The sequence below is a fragment of the Moschus berezovskii genome, chromosome Y, assembly GCF_049115385.1.
Source record: "Moschus berezovskii isolate FMDL1 chromosome Y, NW_MosBer_1.0, whole genome shotgun sequence".
Taxonomy (NCBI): Eukaryota; Metazoa; Chordata; class Mammalia; order Artiodactyla; family Moschidae; genus Moschus; species Moschus berezovskii.
This window is the reverse complement of record NC_142489.1, coordinates 4108476-4124238: the sequence shown is the minus strand read 5'-3', so window position 1 is coordinate 4124238 and position 15763 is coordinate 4108476. Positions and strand designations below refer to the sequence as shown.

General features: G+C 52.3%; 1 protein-coding gene across 3 annotated transcripts in view; it reads right to left on the bottom strand.

The window, feature by feature from the left end:
- LOC148773006 (uncharacterized) overlaps positions 1-15763 on the bottom strand; it is a 33473-nt gene that overhangs the window by 11819 nt on the left and 5891 nt on the right. For 2 of the 3 annotated variants that reach the window (XM_088834561.1, XM_088834560.1), the window contains exons 2-7: positions 9778-9807; positions 7849-7890; positions 5890-5937; positions 4967-5035; positions 3500-3547; positions 2583-2651 (exon numbers count right to left, since the gene is read on the bottom strand). In XM_088834561.1, coding sequence (XP_088690687.1) covers positions 2583-2651; positions 3500-3547; positions 4967-5035; positions 5890-5937; positions 7849-7890; positions 9778-9807 — 306 coding nt within the window. Of the gene's footprint in view, positions 1-1104; positions 1635-2582; positions 2652-3499; positions 3548-4966; positions 5036-5889; positions 5938-7848; positions 7891-9777; positions 9808-15763 lie in introns of those variants that run through there. The other variant, XM_088834562.1, reaches the window with a different exon arrangement.

Sequence of the window (15763 nt, the reverse complement as noted above, 5' to 3'; positions counted from 1 at the left end):
AACTTTCCTTCCAAGGAGCAAGCGTCTTTTAATTTCATGGCTGCAATCAGCATCCGCAGTGATTTTGGAGCCCAAAAAAACAAAGTCTGACACTCAAGAGAAACACCAAATCCTGACTGTTTCCAGCTCACTCTCCTCCTCAAGGAAAAGAATAAAGCCAAACCCAAATAATGAAAGTAATTTATAAATCAATTAGGCCCCAAGGACTGAACCAGAACGTCAGCTTCAGCCTGCAGGCCACTCTTTGCCTCTGACCATCCGACGTATAACAATCCTCTACCAAGCTGCTGACAATTTCCGCGATATGGATGTTACCAACCCCGTTGTGCTGGACAGAAATGACGTGACCACTGCTGATGGTTTCAGAGGCTGCCTTCTTCGTTTTAAGGACGTTTTTTCAAGTTCCAGCAACAGCTAGCAGAGCTTGCGATGCATCCACCCAACCCGGCTATCGGGAGTCCTTACTGGGAAACATTGTTGCTGCCCCCAGGGATCCCCGGACCGTACAAATTCCACAGCTGGATTTATCCAGCGTCCTCTGGGCAAGGTGCCCAAAGCAGAGGGATTCCAGTACTGGGCAACGCCCAGTTTCTGGGGAAGCGGAAAATATGGAAAGAACACGTGGAGAAGGCTCTCTGGAAGGCTGCCACCAACAGCAACAGATTTGACCGTCACACGCAGGATTTTCCAGCTGATAGGTGTGTGCGTGTACGGATATGCGTGTGTACATGTGTGTGCGTATATTCGTGTGCATGGATGCTGCCACTGCCCACAGGTACCTGAGTGCACACACGTTCACACGCGTGAGTGCACGCGTGGTGCGGGCGCATGCTCACGGGTGCACACGTGTGTGTCTGCGTGCACGAATATGTACTGAACAAGAGCTGTGTGTGTGCGTGGGCATGAGTGCCTTGTATCTGAGCCTGAGTGGGTGTGAGCACTGCCTGTCTGTCTGTCTGCTTTGCAGCGCTGTGTCCAGATACCTCCCCAGCCTGGTTGCTTCCCCCCCATCACCTGGGCTCTTCGGCAGTGCTGAGCTCCCCCCAGCCCATCCCACCCTCCTAAGAGGCCGCCTCCCACCCCCATGCTGACCCCCTGGAACCCACATTCCAAACTATCATAAACTAACAGACCCGACATTCTAAACGGTCAGAAGACACAAACCATCTTCAGAATGAGGTATTAGGCATGATTGTATCTAACTGCCAAGAAAATTCACACGATTCAAACTTGTAAATAACTTCAGAAAATGCTTCTGGAATACTAGGTAGCGAAAAGCTTGACGTTATGGAAGGAAGGCTGTGGCAAACCTAAACAGCCTATTAAAAAGCAAACAAAGATACAGATCTCTGCCGACAAAGATCTGTATATTCAAAGCCGCGGTTACTCCAGGAGTCACGTACGGCTGTGAGAGTTTGACTATAAAGAAAGCTGATCACCGAAGAATGGATGCTTCCGAACTGTGGTGCTGGAGAAGACTTTTGAGAGTCCCTTGGACTGCAAGGAGATCCAACCAGTCCATCCGAAAGGAGATCAGTCCTGGGTGTTCATTGGAAGGACTGATGCTGAAGCTGAAACTCCAGTCCTTTGGCCACCTGGTGCAAAGAGCCGACTCACTGGAAAAGACCCTGATGCTGGGAAAGATTGAAGGTGGGAGGAGAAGGGGACGACAGAGGATGAGATGGTTGGATGGCATCACTGACTCGATGGACATGAAGTTGGGCAAACTCCGGGAGTTGGTGATGGACAGGGAGGCCTGGCGTGCTGCAGTCCATGGGGTCGCAGAGAATCAGACACGACTTGGCGACTCAACAACAACATTATGACAAAGTATGAATAACATATTGACAGTTTTACTTAACATTGGTTGCGTTTAAACTGATATAAAATACTAAAGAGAATGATCACCTTCACTGTGTTAGAAGATGGACACTATTCCTATCTTGCCATGTTAAATATTAAAGAAATAAATCCGTTCAGCCAGTCACTCCATCTTGACCGACTCTCTGCGATCCCATGGACGGCAGCACGCCAGGCCTCCCTGTCCATCACCATTTCCCAGAGTTTGCTCAGACTCACGTCCGTTGAGTTGGTGATGCCATCAAACAAGTACACAAATGTACAAAAATATACAAACAAATAATATATATCAATGAACAGAAAAGTCCACTCAAAATGGCAAGTTTCAACAGCTATTCAACTCAGAAAATTGATGGCGGTCAAATGACTCTACGAACAGGCTGATGAGTGAGAAAAAGCAAACAGCATCAAGAAAGAACAAACAGCTTTTGCCCAAGCTCATATGTTTCTCCAGGCCGATTCTCTAGATTAAAAATCACATCGAATACTTCTGAGCTTTCATTAAAACCTGGTCAGTAAAGTCAGCAAAATAAACATCGAATGCAAAACAAAAAAATCATCTTTTTGAAGACTGCTTTCCAGGACTGGAAAATTGGCATTCCCTTGCACACAGCGTTCACTGTAGGGTCACGCTAACTCTGGAAGGACCTCCTCCCAGCTGACACAGAGGTCACCAAACTCTGAAACACACCCAAGGAACCACAGGAGCCCCAGGGTCTCACCATTAGAGTCAGGCTGTTTGGGGTCCGGCTGAGGTTTTGCCTTCGGGGAGTCCGGTGACCCTCCGCCATCTGTGAAAGAAGACAGTTGCCCTTATGAGCACCTTGAGGTCAAGAAAGCAAAGCATGCGTGCGTTTGCCTGTGTGGGTGCTGAGTCCCTCAGGCGTGTCCAACTCTTCTGAGACCCCGTGGACTGGAGCCGGCCAGGCTCCTCTGTCCAGGGGATTCTCCAGGCAAGAAGACTGGAGTGGGCTCCCATGCCCTTCTCCAGGGGATCTTCCCGACCCGGGGATCAAAGCCACATCTTTTATGTCTGCTGCCTTGTCAAGCAGGTTTGTTTTTTTTTACCAGTAGCACCACCTGGGAGGCACGTGCATACAGCTGGCTAACTGGACGGTGGGAAATGGAAATGGGCCCTTTGTCACGGCAGGGGACACCTTGCCCGTCGGCATCCAGCTATAATACGTCACTTCGTGTACCTCCCATAGAAAATTAAGCAGATGGCTGGGCCAGCTGCAGAACTTGTGGGGTCCAGCGCCAAGTGAAAGTGCATTTTGCATGTCCTTGCTCCAAACTGTGCCAGGCATTTCAATACGGCAGCCACACCCCACCGTGAGAAACGAAAGTGTGCCCTCTGTTTTGGAAGCCCTTGTGAGTGTGGGATCCTGTGTGTTCCCACGTGCCCGAGAGGCCCAGCCCTACCGATGGTATTCAAAGTGCCTTGTACACCCCAAAGACTGTAGGGGTTCCAAAACAAAGGTCGGCATACAGATAAAAACTCATCAACTACCCAAACCGTATACCTACTCCTCAGGGTTTCCTGGCGAAAACTAATTCGAGGTCTTTAAGAGAGACACCCTCCTTTGAAATGATAAATAATCAAGTCAGACACGAAGGAGATTTAAGACAGCCTACTTACCATTTCCTCCACCATCAAGGGCATCGTTTAAATCCCACTTATCATTCCCTAAAGGAAAAAGATAGTGAATTCTGAAGTTCTGCGTGAAATGAAGACCAGAAATGGCTTTCTACAGATACAGACCGTATCGGTCTCACCAAAGACTCAACGGGAAAACCAAACTCCTGACTGTTTTCACAGTATTCTTCTCTTCAAGAAGAAGAAGAATGTGAGGTCAAGAAGAAAAATAAAAGGAAAAACTAAATCAAAATAACGAAAGTAACTTATAAATCAGTTAACGCCCCATGGGCCGAGTTGGAATTCCAAATTCTGCCTGCACACAATTCTTTCCCATTGAGTGTCCACCCTATAACCAACCCTCCCAAGTTTCCAATGACTTCCACAATACAGATATTACAATGTAAGAACAGATATCTGTGGCCAAATCTGGGCTAGTGCCCATTGAAAGAGGGATTCAACTGACCCAGCTGTGCTCCATCAAACGATGCTTTATGTCCATAAAATGAAGGACTTGTGATGGTTTCAGATGTTGCCTTTTTAAAGACTCTTTTTCAAGTCCCAGAGACATCTGGGAGAGCTTGTCTATCCACCGAACACGACTTACCGAGTTATCATGAGATGCTAGTGGGAAACAGTGTTCCCGCCCCAGGGAGCCCGTGGTGATACAAATTCCATTGTTCAATTTATCCACCATCCTCTGGGCAAGCTGTCCGAAACAGAGGGTGGTTTCCAGGACTGGACCATGCAGTTTCAGTGGGAAAGCGGGAATACGGAAAGAACACGTGGAGAAGGCTCTTTGGAATGCTGCCACCAACAGCAATAGACGTGACTGTCTTTCGATCTATGTGAGTGCATGCTCATGAGTGTGTCTGTGTGTGTGTGTATGTACGGATATGTGGCTCCTCCGTCCATGGGATTCTCCAGGCAAGAAGACTGGAGTGGGTTGCCATGCCCTCCTCCAGGGGATCTTCCCCACCCAGGGACGGAACCCAGATCTCCCTCATTACAGGCAGATTCTTCACTGTCTGAGCCACCAGGGAAGCCCAAGAGTACTGGAGGTGGATAGCCTTCTCCAGGGGATCTTCAAGATCCAGTCATCGAACTGGGGGTCTCTTGCCTTGCAGACAGATTCTTTACCAGGGAAAGTAAAGCTTTCCTGAAAGATTCCGGGGAAGTCCATGTTTTCCCATATTGATTCTCTATATTTAAAATCTTACACTGTTTTTTTATTATTATTATTATTTCCATTCCAATCTTGGAAGTAAAATCAGCAAACGAAACATCAAATCCAAAAAAATAAATAATATTTTTGAAGACTGCTTTCCAGGACTGGAAAATTGGCATTCCCTTGCACAGAAATTTCACTGTAGGGTCACGCTAACTCTGGAAAGACCTCCTTTCAGCTGACACAGAGGTCACCGAACCCTGAAACACACACAAGGAGCCCCAGGAGCCCCAGGGTCTTACCAGAAGTGCCAGGCTGCTTGGGGTTTGGCTGAGGTTTTGGCTTCGGTGGGTTGGGTGACCCTCCGCCGTCTGTAAAAGAGGACAGTTGCCCTTATGAGCACTTTGAGGTCAAGAAAGCAGAACATATATTTGCCCGTGTGGGTGCTGAGTCACTTCAGTCGTGTCTGACTCTCTGCGACCCCCTGGACTGTAGCCCCCCAGGCTCCTCTGTCCAGGGGATTCTCCAGGCAAGAAGACTGGAGTGGGTTGCCATGCCCTCCTCCAGGGGATCTTCCAGACCTGGGGATCAAACTCACATCTCTGTCTGCTGCCTTGGTGAGCAGGGTTTTTTTTTAACCACGAGCACCCTGGGAAGCCTTTGCATACAGCTGGCCAACTGGACAGCGGGAAACGGAAATGGACCCGTTGTCACGGCCGGGGACACCTTGTCGTGGCGGGGATATACGTACACGCAGCCACCTGTGGATTTCTGTCCGTCGGCACCCAGCTATAACACTTCACTTGCAACAGCAAATAAAGCAGATGGCTGGGCCCGCTACAGAATCTGTGGGGTCCAGTGCACACTGAGAATGCATTTTGCCTGTCCCTGCTCAGACTGTACGAGCATTTCCAATATGGCGGCCACACAGCATTCGTTCAACCAAGGATGGAAGACCTACTGGGCGTGACCCCACGGAGCCACAAGGCCAGCCCTGCCAAGGGTGTTTTCATTTTGTCTCATATCACCTCAGACACCGTAAGAGCTCTAAATCCAAAGAAGACACACAGATAAAAGCCAAAAGCTCAAAACCAACAAACAACACCCATTCCTTAGGCTTTTCCAGGTGCAATCTCATTTGATCTAGTTAAAAAAGAAAAAGCCTCTTTGAAAGGATAAAATAACCAGGTCAGACCCAGAGGAGATCTGAGACAAGACTACTTACCGTTTCCTCCACCCCCAATGGCATCGCTTAAATCGAAATCATCATTCCCTAAAGGAGAAAAAAACAGTGAATACTGAAGTTCTGCGTGAAACGGAGACCAGAAATGGCTTTCGATGCAGATGGTACAGAGCATCATCTCTATCAACCGCAAAACCAAAGTCCTGACCGCTTTCACGCCCTTCTCTTCAAGGAAAACAACAAAAGGAAAAATCAAAATCATGAATGGTTTCTATGAATCAATTATGGCCCCCATGGACCACGCTGGAATTCCGAATTCTGCCTGCAGACAATGCTTTCCCTGTTGACCGTCTACCCTGAAACCAACTCTCCCGACTTGCCCGTGACTTCGGCAACGTAGATGTTATAATACAAGAACAGAACCCTGTGCCCTGATTCGGGTTCACACCCAGTGAAAAACTGATTCAGCTGACCCAGGCGTGCTCGATAGAATGACGTGACGTTTTAGAGGGTTGGAGATTTTAGAGGTGGCCTTCTCTGCTTTGAGGACTCAAGTCCCAGTGACACCCAGGAGAGCTTCTGAACCCACCCAACACAAGGTTCTGAGCCGTCGTGAGTCATAAGTTCTGTTCTGTTCTGTTCTGTCGCTCAGTCGTGTCCGACTCTTTGCGACCCCGTGGACTGTAGCCTACCAGGCTTCTCCATCCATGGGATTCTCCAGGCAAGAATACTGGAGTGGGTTACCATTTCCTTCTCCAGGGGATCTTCCCGACCCAGGGATCGAACCCGGGTCTCCCGCATTGGAGGCAGACGCGTTAACCTCTGAGCCACCAGGGAAGCCCTAGGAAACAACATCAACGTTCCAGGAAGCTCATGACGGTACACATTTCCGCTGTTCAACAGTGACTCAGCCAGCTTGCTCTGCACGCGCGCATGGGTCAAACTCACAGTTATACGAGCAACACTACCCTTTCCTCACAATGCTTCCCTAGTAGCTCAGACAGTAAAGAAATGGCCTGCCATGCAAAAGTCCCGGGTTCGATCCCTGGGTGGGGCAGATCCCCTGGAGAAGGCAATGGCAACCCACTCCAGCATTCTTGCCTGGAGAGTCCCACGGACAGAGAAGCCTGGCGGGCTACACAGTTCACGGGGTTGCAGGGAGTCGGACACAACTGAGCAACTAACCCTTTCTCACTTTTTAGATGAGAAATCCAGTAATTAAACTGAGCTCTTATATATACATATATATATTAAAATAAGTGATAAGAGCTTGGTAACTTTGGGCATTGATTGCACGCTGGGTGGCTAACACGCAGTGAATCTGTGTGTGCGTGAGTGTGTGTGTGTGTGTGTGCACGCTAAGTCACTTCAGTCGTGTCCAACTCCCTGCGACCCCATGGACTGTACCCTACCAGGCTCCTCTGTCCATGGGATTCTCCAGGCAAGAATACTGGACTGGAGTGGGTGGCCATGCCCTCCACCAGGGGATCTTCCTGACCCAGGGCTCGAACCTGCGTGTCTTACGTCTCCTGAATTGGCAGGCGGGTTCTTTACTACCAGCTCCACTTGGGAAGCCGCCCCCACACCCCAATGAATCTGATCCTTAGACAATTCTGTCATTGGTCTCTGAATCTTGAGATTTTTCCAGAAAGGGTGAGTGACATCAGGTATGGTCCTTGTAGACAGAGATCTGACGGTTCACGAGGGTCCCAGCTTCTAAAATTGCTACTCCCAAGAGAGGAGTATTGAAATCCAGTAACAGAGACTCGGCGTAAAGAGACGCTTCCCACGGGACCCCCAGAGCACCTCGCCAAAGTGTCAGCATCTGCCCTCTTACGGCCGCTGCTGGACGTGACACATCACAGCATCGTTCAAATATTAACCAGGCTGTATCCACTGCGGGCATCTAGCCGTCTGCATCTACCCCAGCTCGTGGGGAAAGTGGGGTGGACGACAGCTTCTGTGCTGTGTTTTTGGACGCCGAGCACCTCTGCTTCTTACCGGGCGCTGGTTTTGGTGGAGGAAGAGTGGGTTTCTTGTCATCTGTGAAAAAGAAAAGACATTTCAGCCAGGAAATCTGGAGGCTGGGAAACACAGTCAACCCTCCACATGCTCCTGTTTCCTTAAAAAGAGTCAGAGAGGGGGGTCTTCCCTTGGTGGTTCCAGGGGTTAAGGATCCCCCTGCTAATGCAGCAGACACGGATTCAAGCCTGATCTGGGAAGATCCCACAAGGCAAGTAAGCCCACGCTCCCACAACTCTTAAATCAATTCAAGATCCAACTCTTGAATCCCGTGTGGCCTAGAGCCCCTGCTCTGCCACAAGTGGAGCCCCCACAACGAGAAGCCCGTGGACCCCAATCAGGGAGTAACCCCCGCTCGCCAAAACTAGACAAAGTCCACGCTCACCCGCAAAGACCCAGCAGAGCCAAATAAATACATTTAAGAGAGGGGAAAAAAAAAGAGCCAGAGAATGTTTGAAGCATCACGTTCTCCAGGCAGCTCAGCCAGTGGCCAAGGAGTGAATGATGAAGCCCGGGGAACAGATGTTTAGCACAAGGACAGGGGGCAGAGCTCAGGGGCTCTGCAGGAGCGGGGCAGTGGGGGGACCCTTGGCGAAAAGGCTATTCGGGTTTCTTAGGCAGAGCACCCTTTTGGCCATGTGGGACTCCCACCGAGGCTGACCCTCTGGGCAGCAAGGCAGAGTCGAGCTGAGATCATCTGGACCACAGACACCTCCAGGGCACCCTTTCCCAGCAGCCAAGCAGAAGAAGGCTTCTACCGTCAAGAATAAGACTATCCGCCCCACCGCCCCTGTTGGCTTTTGGGAACACTGCTGCTCTTGTGGGTTTCACTGACGCCTCTGCATTGGACCCCAGGAGTTAAAGAAAGATGTCCTGGGATGGATTGTGGGCCCCCAAATTCAACGGGAGTCTCAGAATCCGACCTTCTTTACAAAGAGGGTCTTTGCAAGTAACGCTGGTAGGGAGGGGGTCACAGACCCTTATAGATGAGGGCCCTTACGAGCAGCCCACGGGAGACCAACACACAGGAACGAGCCCATGGGAGATCAGTCCACAGGGAACCAGCCCATGAGAGATCAGTCCACAGGGAATCAGCCCATGAAGAGCTCAGTCCACAGGGAACCAGCCCACGGGAGATCAGTCCACAGGGAACCAGCCCACGGGAGATCAGTCCACAGGGAACCAGCCCACGAGAGCTCAGTCCACAGGGAACCAGCCCACGGGAGATCAGTCCACAGGGAATCAGCCCATGAAGAGCTCAGTCCACAGGGAACCAGCCCACGAGAGCTCAGTCCACAGGGAACAAGCCCACGAGAGCTCAGTCCACAGGGAATCAGCCCATGAAGAGCTCAGTCCACAGGGAACCAGCCCACGGGAGATCAGTCCACAGGGAATCAGCCCACAGGAGCTCAGTCCACAGGGAACCAGCCCACAGGAGCTCAGTCCACAGGGAACCAGCCCACGGGAGATCAGTCCACAGGGAACCAGCCCACGGGAGCTCAGTCCACAGGGAACCAGCCCACAGGAGCTCAGTCCACAGGGAACCAGCCCACGGGAGATCAGTCCACAGGGAACCAGCCCACGGGAGCTCAGTCCACAGGGAACCAGCCCACGGGAGCTCAGTCCACAGGGAACCAGCCCACGGGAGATCAGTCCACAGGGAACCAGCTCACCGAGGACCAGCCCACGGGGGACCACCCACTTCTCCAAGCGCCTGCAATCCTGTGTGGCCTCCTGACTGCCACAGAGTACGGAAGCTATTCCACCAAAAAAAAAAAAGGATGAACGTATCCCGACGAGAGCATCTCGATTTTCCTCAACAAATGTGAGTCTGGTGATCGCCGCTGAGACGTGTTTCAGAAGATTTACTATATTCCAAGTCTCTAAGATGCTTGCAATATTACTTACCATCAAGGGCGAGCGATAAGTCGAAATCATCTGGAAAAAAAATAAGAATCCAGTTAGTTACTCAAAATTAAATTCGAAGGGAAGAAAACAATAAAATAGGGGGCATGGTTGTGGAAGGTGGATCACGTGTTGAGTTCTCTTTTGCAATATTCACTCGCAAGCCTAAAAGTAAGAACATGTCAGCTTATGTTTTAGACTGTCGACGGTCTCAGGGTTTAACAGCAATTAAACTAGCGGGAAACCAGGATAATTCTGCACGTGACTTATTCTAAAAAAAGCAGGTCTTTCGAAATCAGCAGGGAACAACTTCCAGCACTGGGGTGGGCAGCCATTCCCTTCTCCAGGGGATTCTTCACGCCCCAGGGATCCAACCCCTGTCTCCTGCATTGGCAGGTGGATTCTTCGCCGCCTGAGTTACCAGCAAAGCCCAATTTCCAACACCCGATGGAGAAAATATGGAGAGGCAAACCCTTGGAAAGGCAACCTGTCTATAACTAAACAACCAAAACATACTTCCTGGAGAAATACCAGATGATCCAGAAAAGGGTAGTTTTTCCTTATTTTTTCTTAACTGCTATTGAGAAGGGGGAAACTACCTTTACTCCGCTGTTCTTCTATCCGGTTGCTGACTGCTTTACTGAAACGATGTCAACACCATTTCTATTTCTAGCCCATTAATGACGAATTGAAGAAAAGCAAAGGGAATTGTGCTGAGTGGACGTCCGGTCAGCAGAAAGGAGAATGGTGCCCCACTGAAGGACCCCTGTGCAGTTCAATGCAGTCGCTCAGTCGTGTCTGACTCTTTGCGACTCCACGGACCGCAGCACGCCAGGCCTCCCCGTCCATCACCAACTCCCGGAGCTTGCTCAGACTCACGTCCATCGAGTCGGTGATGCCATCCCACCATCTCATCCTCTGTCGCCCCCTTCCCCTCCCGCCTTCAATCTTTCCCAGCCTCAGGGTCTTTGCAAATGTGCAGAAGTCAAAGATGACACGCACCCCCCCACCTCAGGGAGTGCCGGGGATCTCACAGGCCGCCTTCATCCCCGGGAAGCCCCAGGCAGTCACGATATGTTCTGTCCTGCGGAATGTCACACGGACAGACGGGAACTCCCTCCCTCTGCCGTCCTGTCTTGTGTGTATATGTGCGGGCGTGCAGCTGTGTGTGTTGAGTGACCGTGTGTGTGTGTGTGTCTGTGCCCACTTACAAGAGTGGCTTGGGCTTCCCTGGTGGCTCAGACGGTAAAGAATTGGCCTGCAATGCGGGACACCCAGGTTCGATCCCTGAGTCGGGAAGATCCCCTGGAGAAGGGCATGGCAACCCACTCCAGTATCCTTGCCTGGAGAATCCCATGGACAGAGGAGCCTGGCAGGCCACAGTCCATGGGGTCCGAAGAGTCAGACACGACTGAGCGACTTTCACTCACTTGGGATCCACGGGGGTTGGTGTGCAGCTGTGTGGCTGGGGTTGTTTGCATGCGTGTATCTGTACAGATATGTGTGCTTGCTTTGAGCGTGTGCCCAAGTCTGTGTCTCAGTGAGGTGTGGATTTCTGGTGTGTGTACACGCAGGGATTCCTACGCCCATGTGTGTAGTTTGGGTGTGTGCCCACGTGTAAGTGTAGAGTTTGGGGCAGTGTGTCTCTATGTGTGATTTTTTTCCCATGTGTGTATTCAGAACAGGCAGGCAGATGCTATTTTAAAACTAGAACTCAGTAACACCACTTGCGGCAACAGGGGTGGACCTGCAGACAATTATGCTCAGTGGAGTCAGTCAGACAGAGAAAGCCAGATATCATATATCACCGACAGCTACAATGTAACAAAATATTATACCACTGACGCTGTTCATAAAACCAAAACAGGTTCGCAGACACAGAGAACAAACGTGTGCTTCCCAAAAGGCAGAAGCGGTGGTGGAGCGGTGCGTGAGACTCAGACGCACACACGCCTGCATCGGGGGCTTCCCGGGCGGCTCGGCCGGTAAAGCACCCGCCCGCCAGCGCAGCAGATGCAGGCTGGATCCCTGGGTCGGGGAGATCCCCCGGGCGAGGGCACGGCGACCCGCTCCAGTGTCCCTGCCTGCAGAATACCTCGGACAGAGGGGCCCGGCGGGGCTGCAGTCCACGGGGTCGCAGACAGCAGGACACGACTGAGTGACGAGCCCTTTCACCCGAGGGCATGTGTGTGTGCTGCAGGGCGCACGTGTGTGTGTGTGAATACATATTGAACAAGTGCCGTGGGTGTGTGCGCGTGAATACGTATTGAACAAGTGCACGCGCCTGGTGTCTGAGCGTGAGCGGGTGTGCACACATGTGTCTGCCTGCCTCCCTGCTCAGCGGAACTCGGTGCAGACTCCCGTACCTGCCCAGCCGCGATGGCTCTCTACCCATCACCTGGGCAGCGTCTCCATACCGACCAGGCCCCTGCTCTCCCCGGAGGCTGCGTCCTGTCTCCCCAACCCGACTTCGAGAAGCTGACGGCTCCCCTGAGTGCCTCCCACCTCGGCGGGGAGTTGGGGGGGGAGGCCCACACACAGACCCCCACCCCCAGCCCCACCCTAGTGATCATGGAGGCGGAGTGGACTGTCCCCACGGCCAGAAGCTGAGTGCCCGGTGCAGACCTCACAGGCAGAACCCTTCAAGGCGGTCCGCTCGCTGCAGAGCTTGGCAGGACCCCAGCCCACGGCCCGGAAGCCTGCAGTGCATCTGTGGTTTGCAGGCAGTGCCCCCTCAAGCCTCCGGATGGGCTGGAGGAGGGGGTGGGGGGGCACCCCGTGACTCAGATGGGGCAAGGCGGGCCTGGAGGGGACACCGGGCCCTGATTCATCACCCAGCATCCTCCCCATCCCGCTCGGCCTGCTGGACTCCTTCCATCCGTCATCCCATCCTCCCGAGACCCCGGGCGTCCCCAAGGCCTGCACGCTGGGCTCCTTGTAGGGGGTACCGTCTGGGGCTTCACCTGCCGCAGAAACCACGAGTCTGTGTCCCTAATAACCACTGAGCTTCCGGGAGCCCTGCACCCAGCTTGAGGCCACGGTCCAGCTTCCCTGGAGTCCCGCCAGGGTGACACTTGGACACACCCCGATGGCAGGATGGGCAGACCACGAACAGCAAGTGACAGCAACGATCAGTCACCCGTGGGCGCGGGACACCGAACCACGTCCACGGCGGCCTCTCCCGGCTGTCCGAGGGACCCCTCTCAAACAGCCCTTCTCCAGCGCCACCGTGGGCAAGCATCCCTTCTGCGGCGCTCAGCCCTCTTTCGACACGGTGTAGACGCCGCGGGCGTGATTACAATGGATTAGAACCATCAGCAGTTACAGACGCGAAGCATACGCCAGAGAGAGGTTTTGGGAGGCGGGGTGGGATCTCGGGGGAGCCAGCATCAGCCTTCGCAGAGGCAGACAGGGAAGTTTCTTTCCTGCAGCTGGACAGAATGCATAGTCCACACCCCAGCCGACACTCACCTTCTTCCCCAGCCCTGGGTCCCCTTATCTTGTAGGAATGTAGAGAAGACAAGCCACGGCCTGGTGATAAGCTTACAAGGAGTCTAGCTGGTCTATTCACCGTATCTATAATTTATGTACCATTTATCTGTGATCATTCATCTAAGACCTATCCCCTGCAGAAGGGAAAGGCTACCCACTCCCAGGATTCTGACCTGGAGAATTCCCTGGACCCCCTGGGTCCATGGGTGTCGCAAAGAGGCAGACACGACTGAGCAACTTTCACTTTCAAGATATCAGTTCATTTACTTTCAAGATCTCAGTTCAGTTCAGTTCAGTGGCTGAGTTCTGTCCAACTCTTGGCAACCCCATGGACCACAGCACGCCAGGGCTCCCTGTCCACCACCAACTCCTGGAGTTCACTCAAACTCATGTCCATTGGGTCAGTGATGCCATCCAACCATCTCATCCTCTGTCGTCCCCTTCTCCTCCCACCTTCGATTTTTCCCAGCATCGGGGTCTTTTCCAATGAGTCGGTTCTTCGCATCAGGTGGCCCAAGTATTGGAGTTTCAGCTTTAGCATCAGTCCTTCCAATGAACACCCAGGATTGATCTCCTTTAGCATGGACTGGTTGGATCTCCTTGCAGTCCAAGGGACTCTCAAGAGTCTTCTCCAGCACCACAGTTCAAAAGCATCAATTCTTCGGCGATCAGCTTTCTTCACAGTCCAACTCTCACATCCATACATGACTACTGGAAAACTTCAAGATCTATCTGTCTATATTCACCCATCCATCTAACTGTGCAATCATGACATCTATTCGCCTTATCTATTATCTACCATGTATCTAGGTAGGCATGTATCCTGTCCATCATCTATAAATCTATGTCCCATCATCCATCCATCAATCATCAATCCCACCTACCAAGGGCTGCCTCAGTCCAGCCGAGCCCTGCGTGCCGTGCTAACTCGCTTCAGTCATGTCTGACTCTGTGTGACCCCATGGACCCGCCAGGCTCCTCTGTCCATGGGATTCTCCAGGCAAGAATACTGGAGTGGGTTGCCATGCCCTCCTCCAGGGGATCTTCCTGACCCAGGGGTCAAACCTGGGTCTCCTGCACTGCAGGCAGATTCTTTACCAGCTGAGCCACCAGGGAAGCCCCAGTCAGGCCAGCGGTCCTTAAGTCAGTCCCACACCACAGTGCTGGCGGGGTGGGGGCTGCCCTCATGGGTCAGGCAAGCACCCCATCCCCGTGACCTCACCCCCCATGACCCCCAGCCCGCTCTAAGACCCACCCAGGCCCTTTCGCTTCCTCCTACACGGCGCGAGCCCTCACTGAAGCACTGAAGAATTCACCTCCCTGGCTCCCTTTGTCCAGCAAGGCTGCATTCCGTGCCCAAGATGGGGGCATCTCGATCCTCCATGGAGCACTTTCCCAATGGAGCCCTTTCCCAAGACAAGATAGCCGGCCACAGCAGACGGTGATGGGCAACACTTGCATGCTCGCCCTGCAGAGAGAAATCTGCACGCCTCCTCGCCCGCCCCAGAGGCAGCATCACCTCCCTGTCTATCCCTAAAGCGGTCCACCGCGCCCTTGCGGTCACACCACCACTGCAGCGCTGCTGGGCGGTTTGCAAACAGGCAGAACGTGATCAGATAAGGCTGGGGGTGGGGTGGGTGGGAGAACCGGAGGGATGCTGAGAAACAGCGGTCACAAAGTTCTGGCTACACGGTCTGGGGATGACTAATACCTTCCCAGCTCTGGAATGCAACCCTCCTGACTTTAGCCGCGTGCTCAAGGAAGGGCGGTGAAGCAGCGGGAATTCACCCTAACTCTCCGCAGACACTGGAAAATCAATGACTGACATATGTATGTTCCTCCTGGTGGATTCTTCACCGTTCTGGGTTGGCTTTTTGGGTAGGCCTTTCCTTCCTCCCGTGGGTACTGCCCTGCGGAAGTCCCTTTAGTATTTGCTGGAAAGCTGGTTGGCTGGTGTGAAACTCTCTTTAATGCTTGCTTATCTGTAAACCTTTTGATTTCCCCTTCAACGTTGAATGAGATCCTTGCCAGGTAATCTTGGTTGTAGATTACTTTTTTTTTTTTTATCTTTCGGTACTTTAAAGATATCCTGCCATTCCCTTCTGGCCTGCAGAGTTTCTGCTGAAAGATTAGCTGTTAGACAAACGCGGAGGTGGGATTCAAGAGTCAGGGGACATATATGTGTGTGCTAAGTTGTGTCCGACTCTTTGCAACCCCACTGGACTGTAGCCCGCCAGGCTCCTCTGTCCATGGGATTCTCCAGGCTAGGATACTGGAGTGGGTTGCCATGCCCTCCTCCAGGGGATCTTCCCCACCCAGGTACTGAACCCAGGTCTCTTAACGTTTGGCAGGTGGGTTTTTTTAACCACTAGCATGACCTGGGGAATCCCAGACATATGTACGCTTATGGGGACGACAGAGGATGAGATGGCTGGATGGCATCACCCACTCAATAGACATGAGTTTGAGCAAGCTCCGGGAGTTGGTGATGGACAGG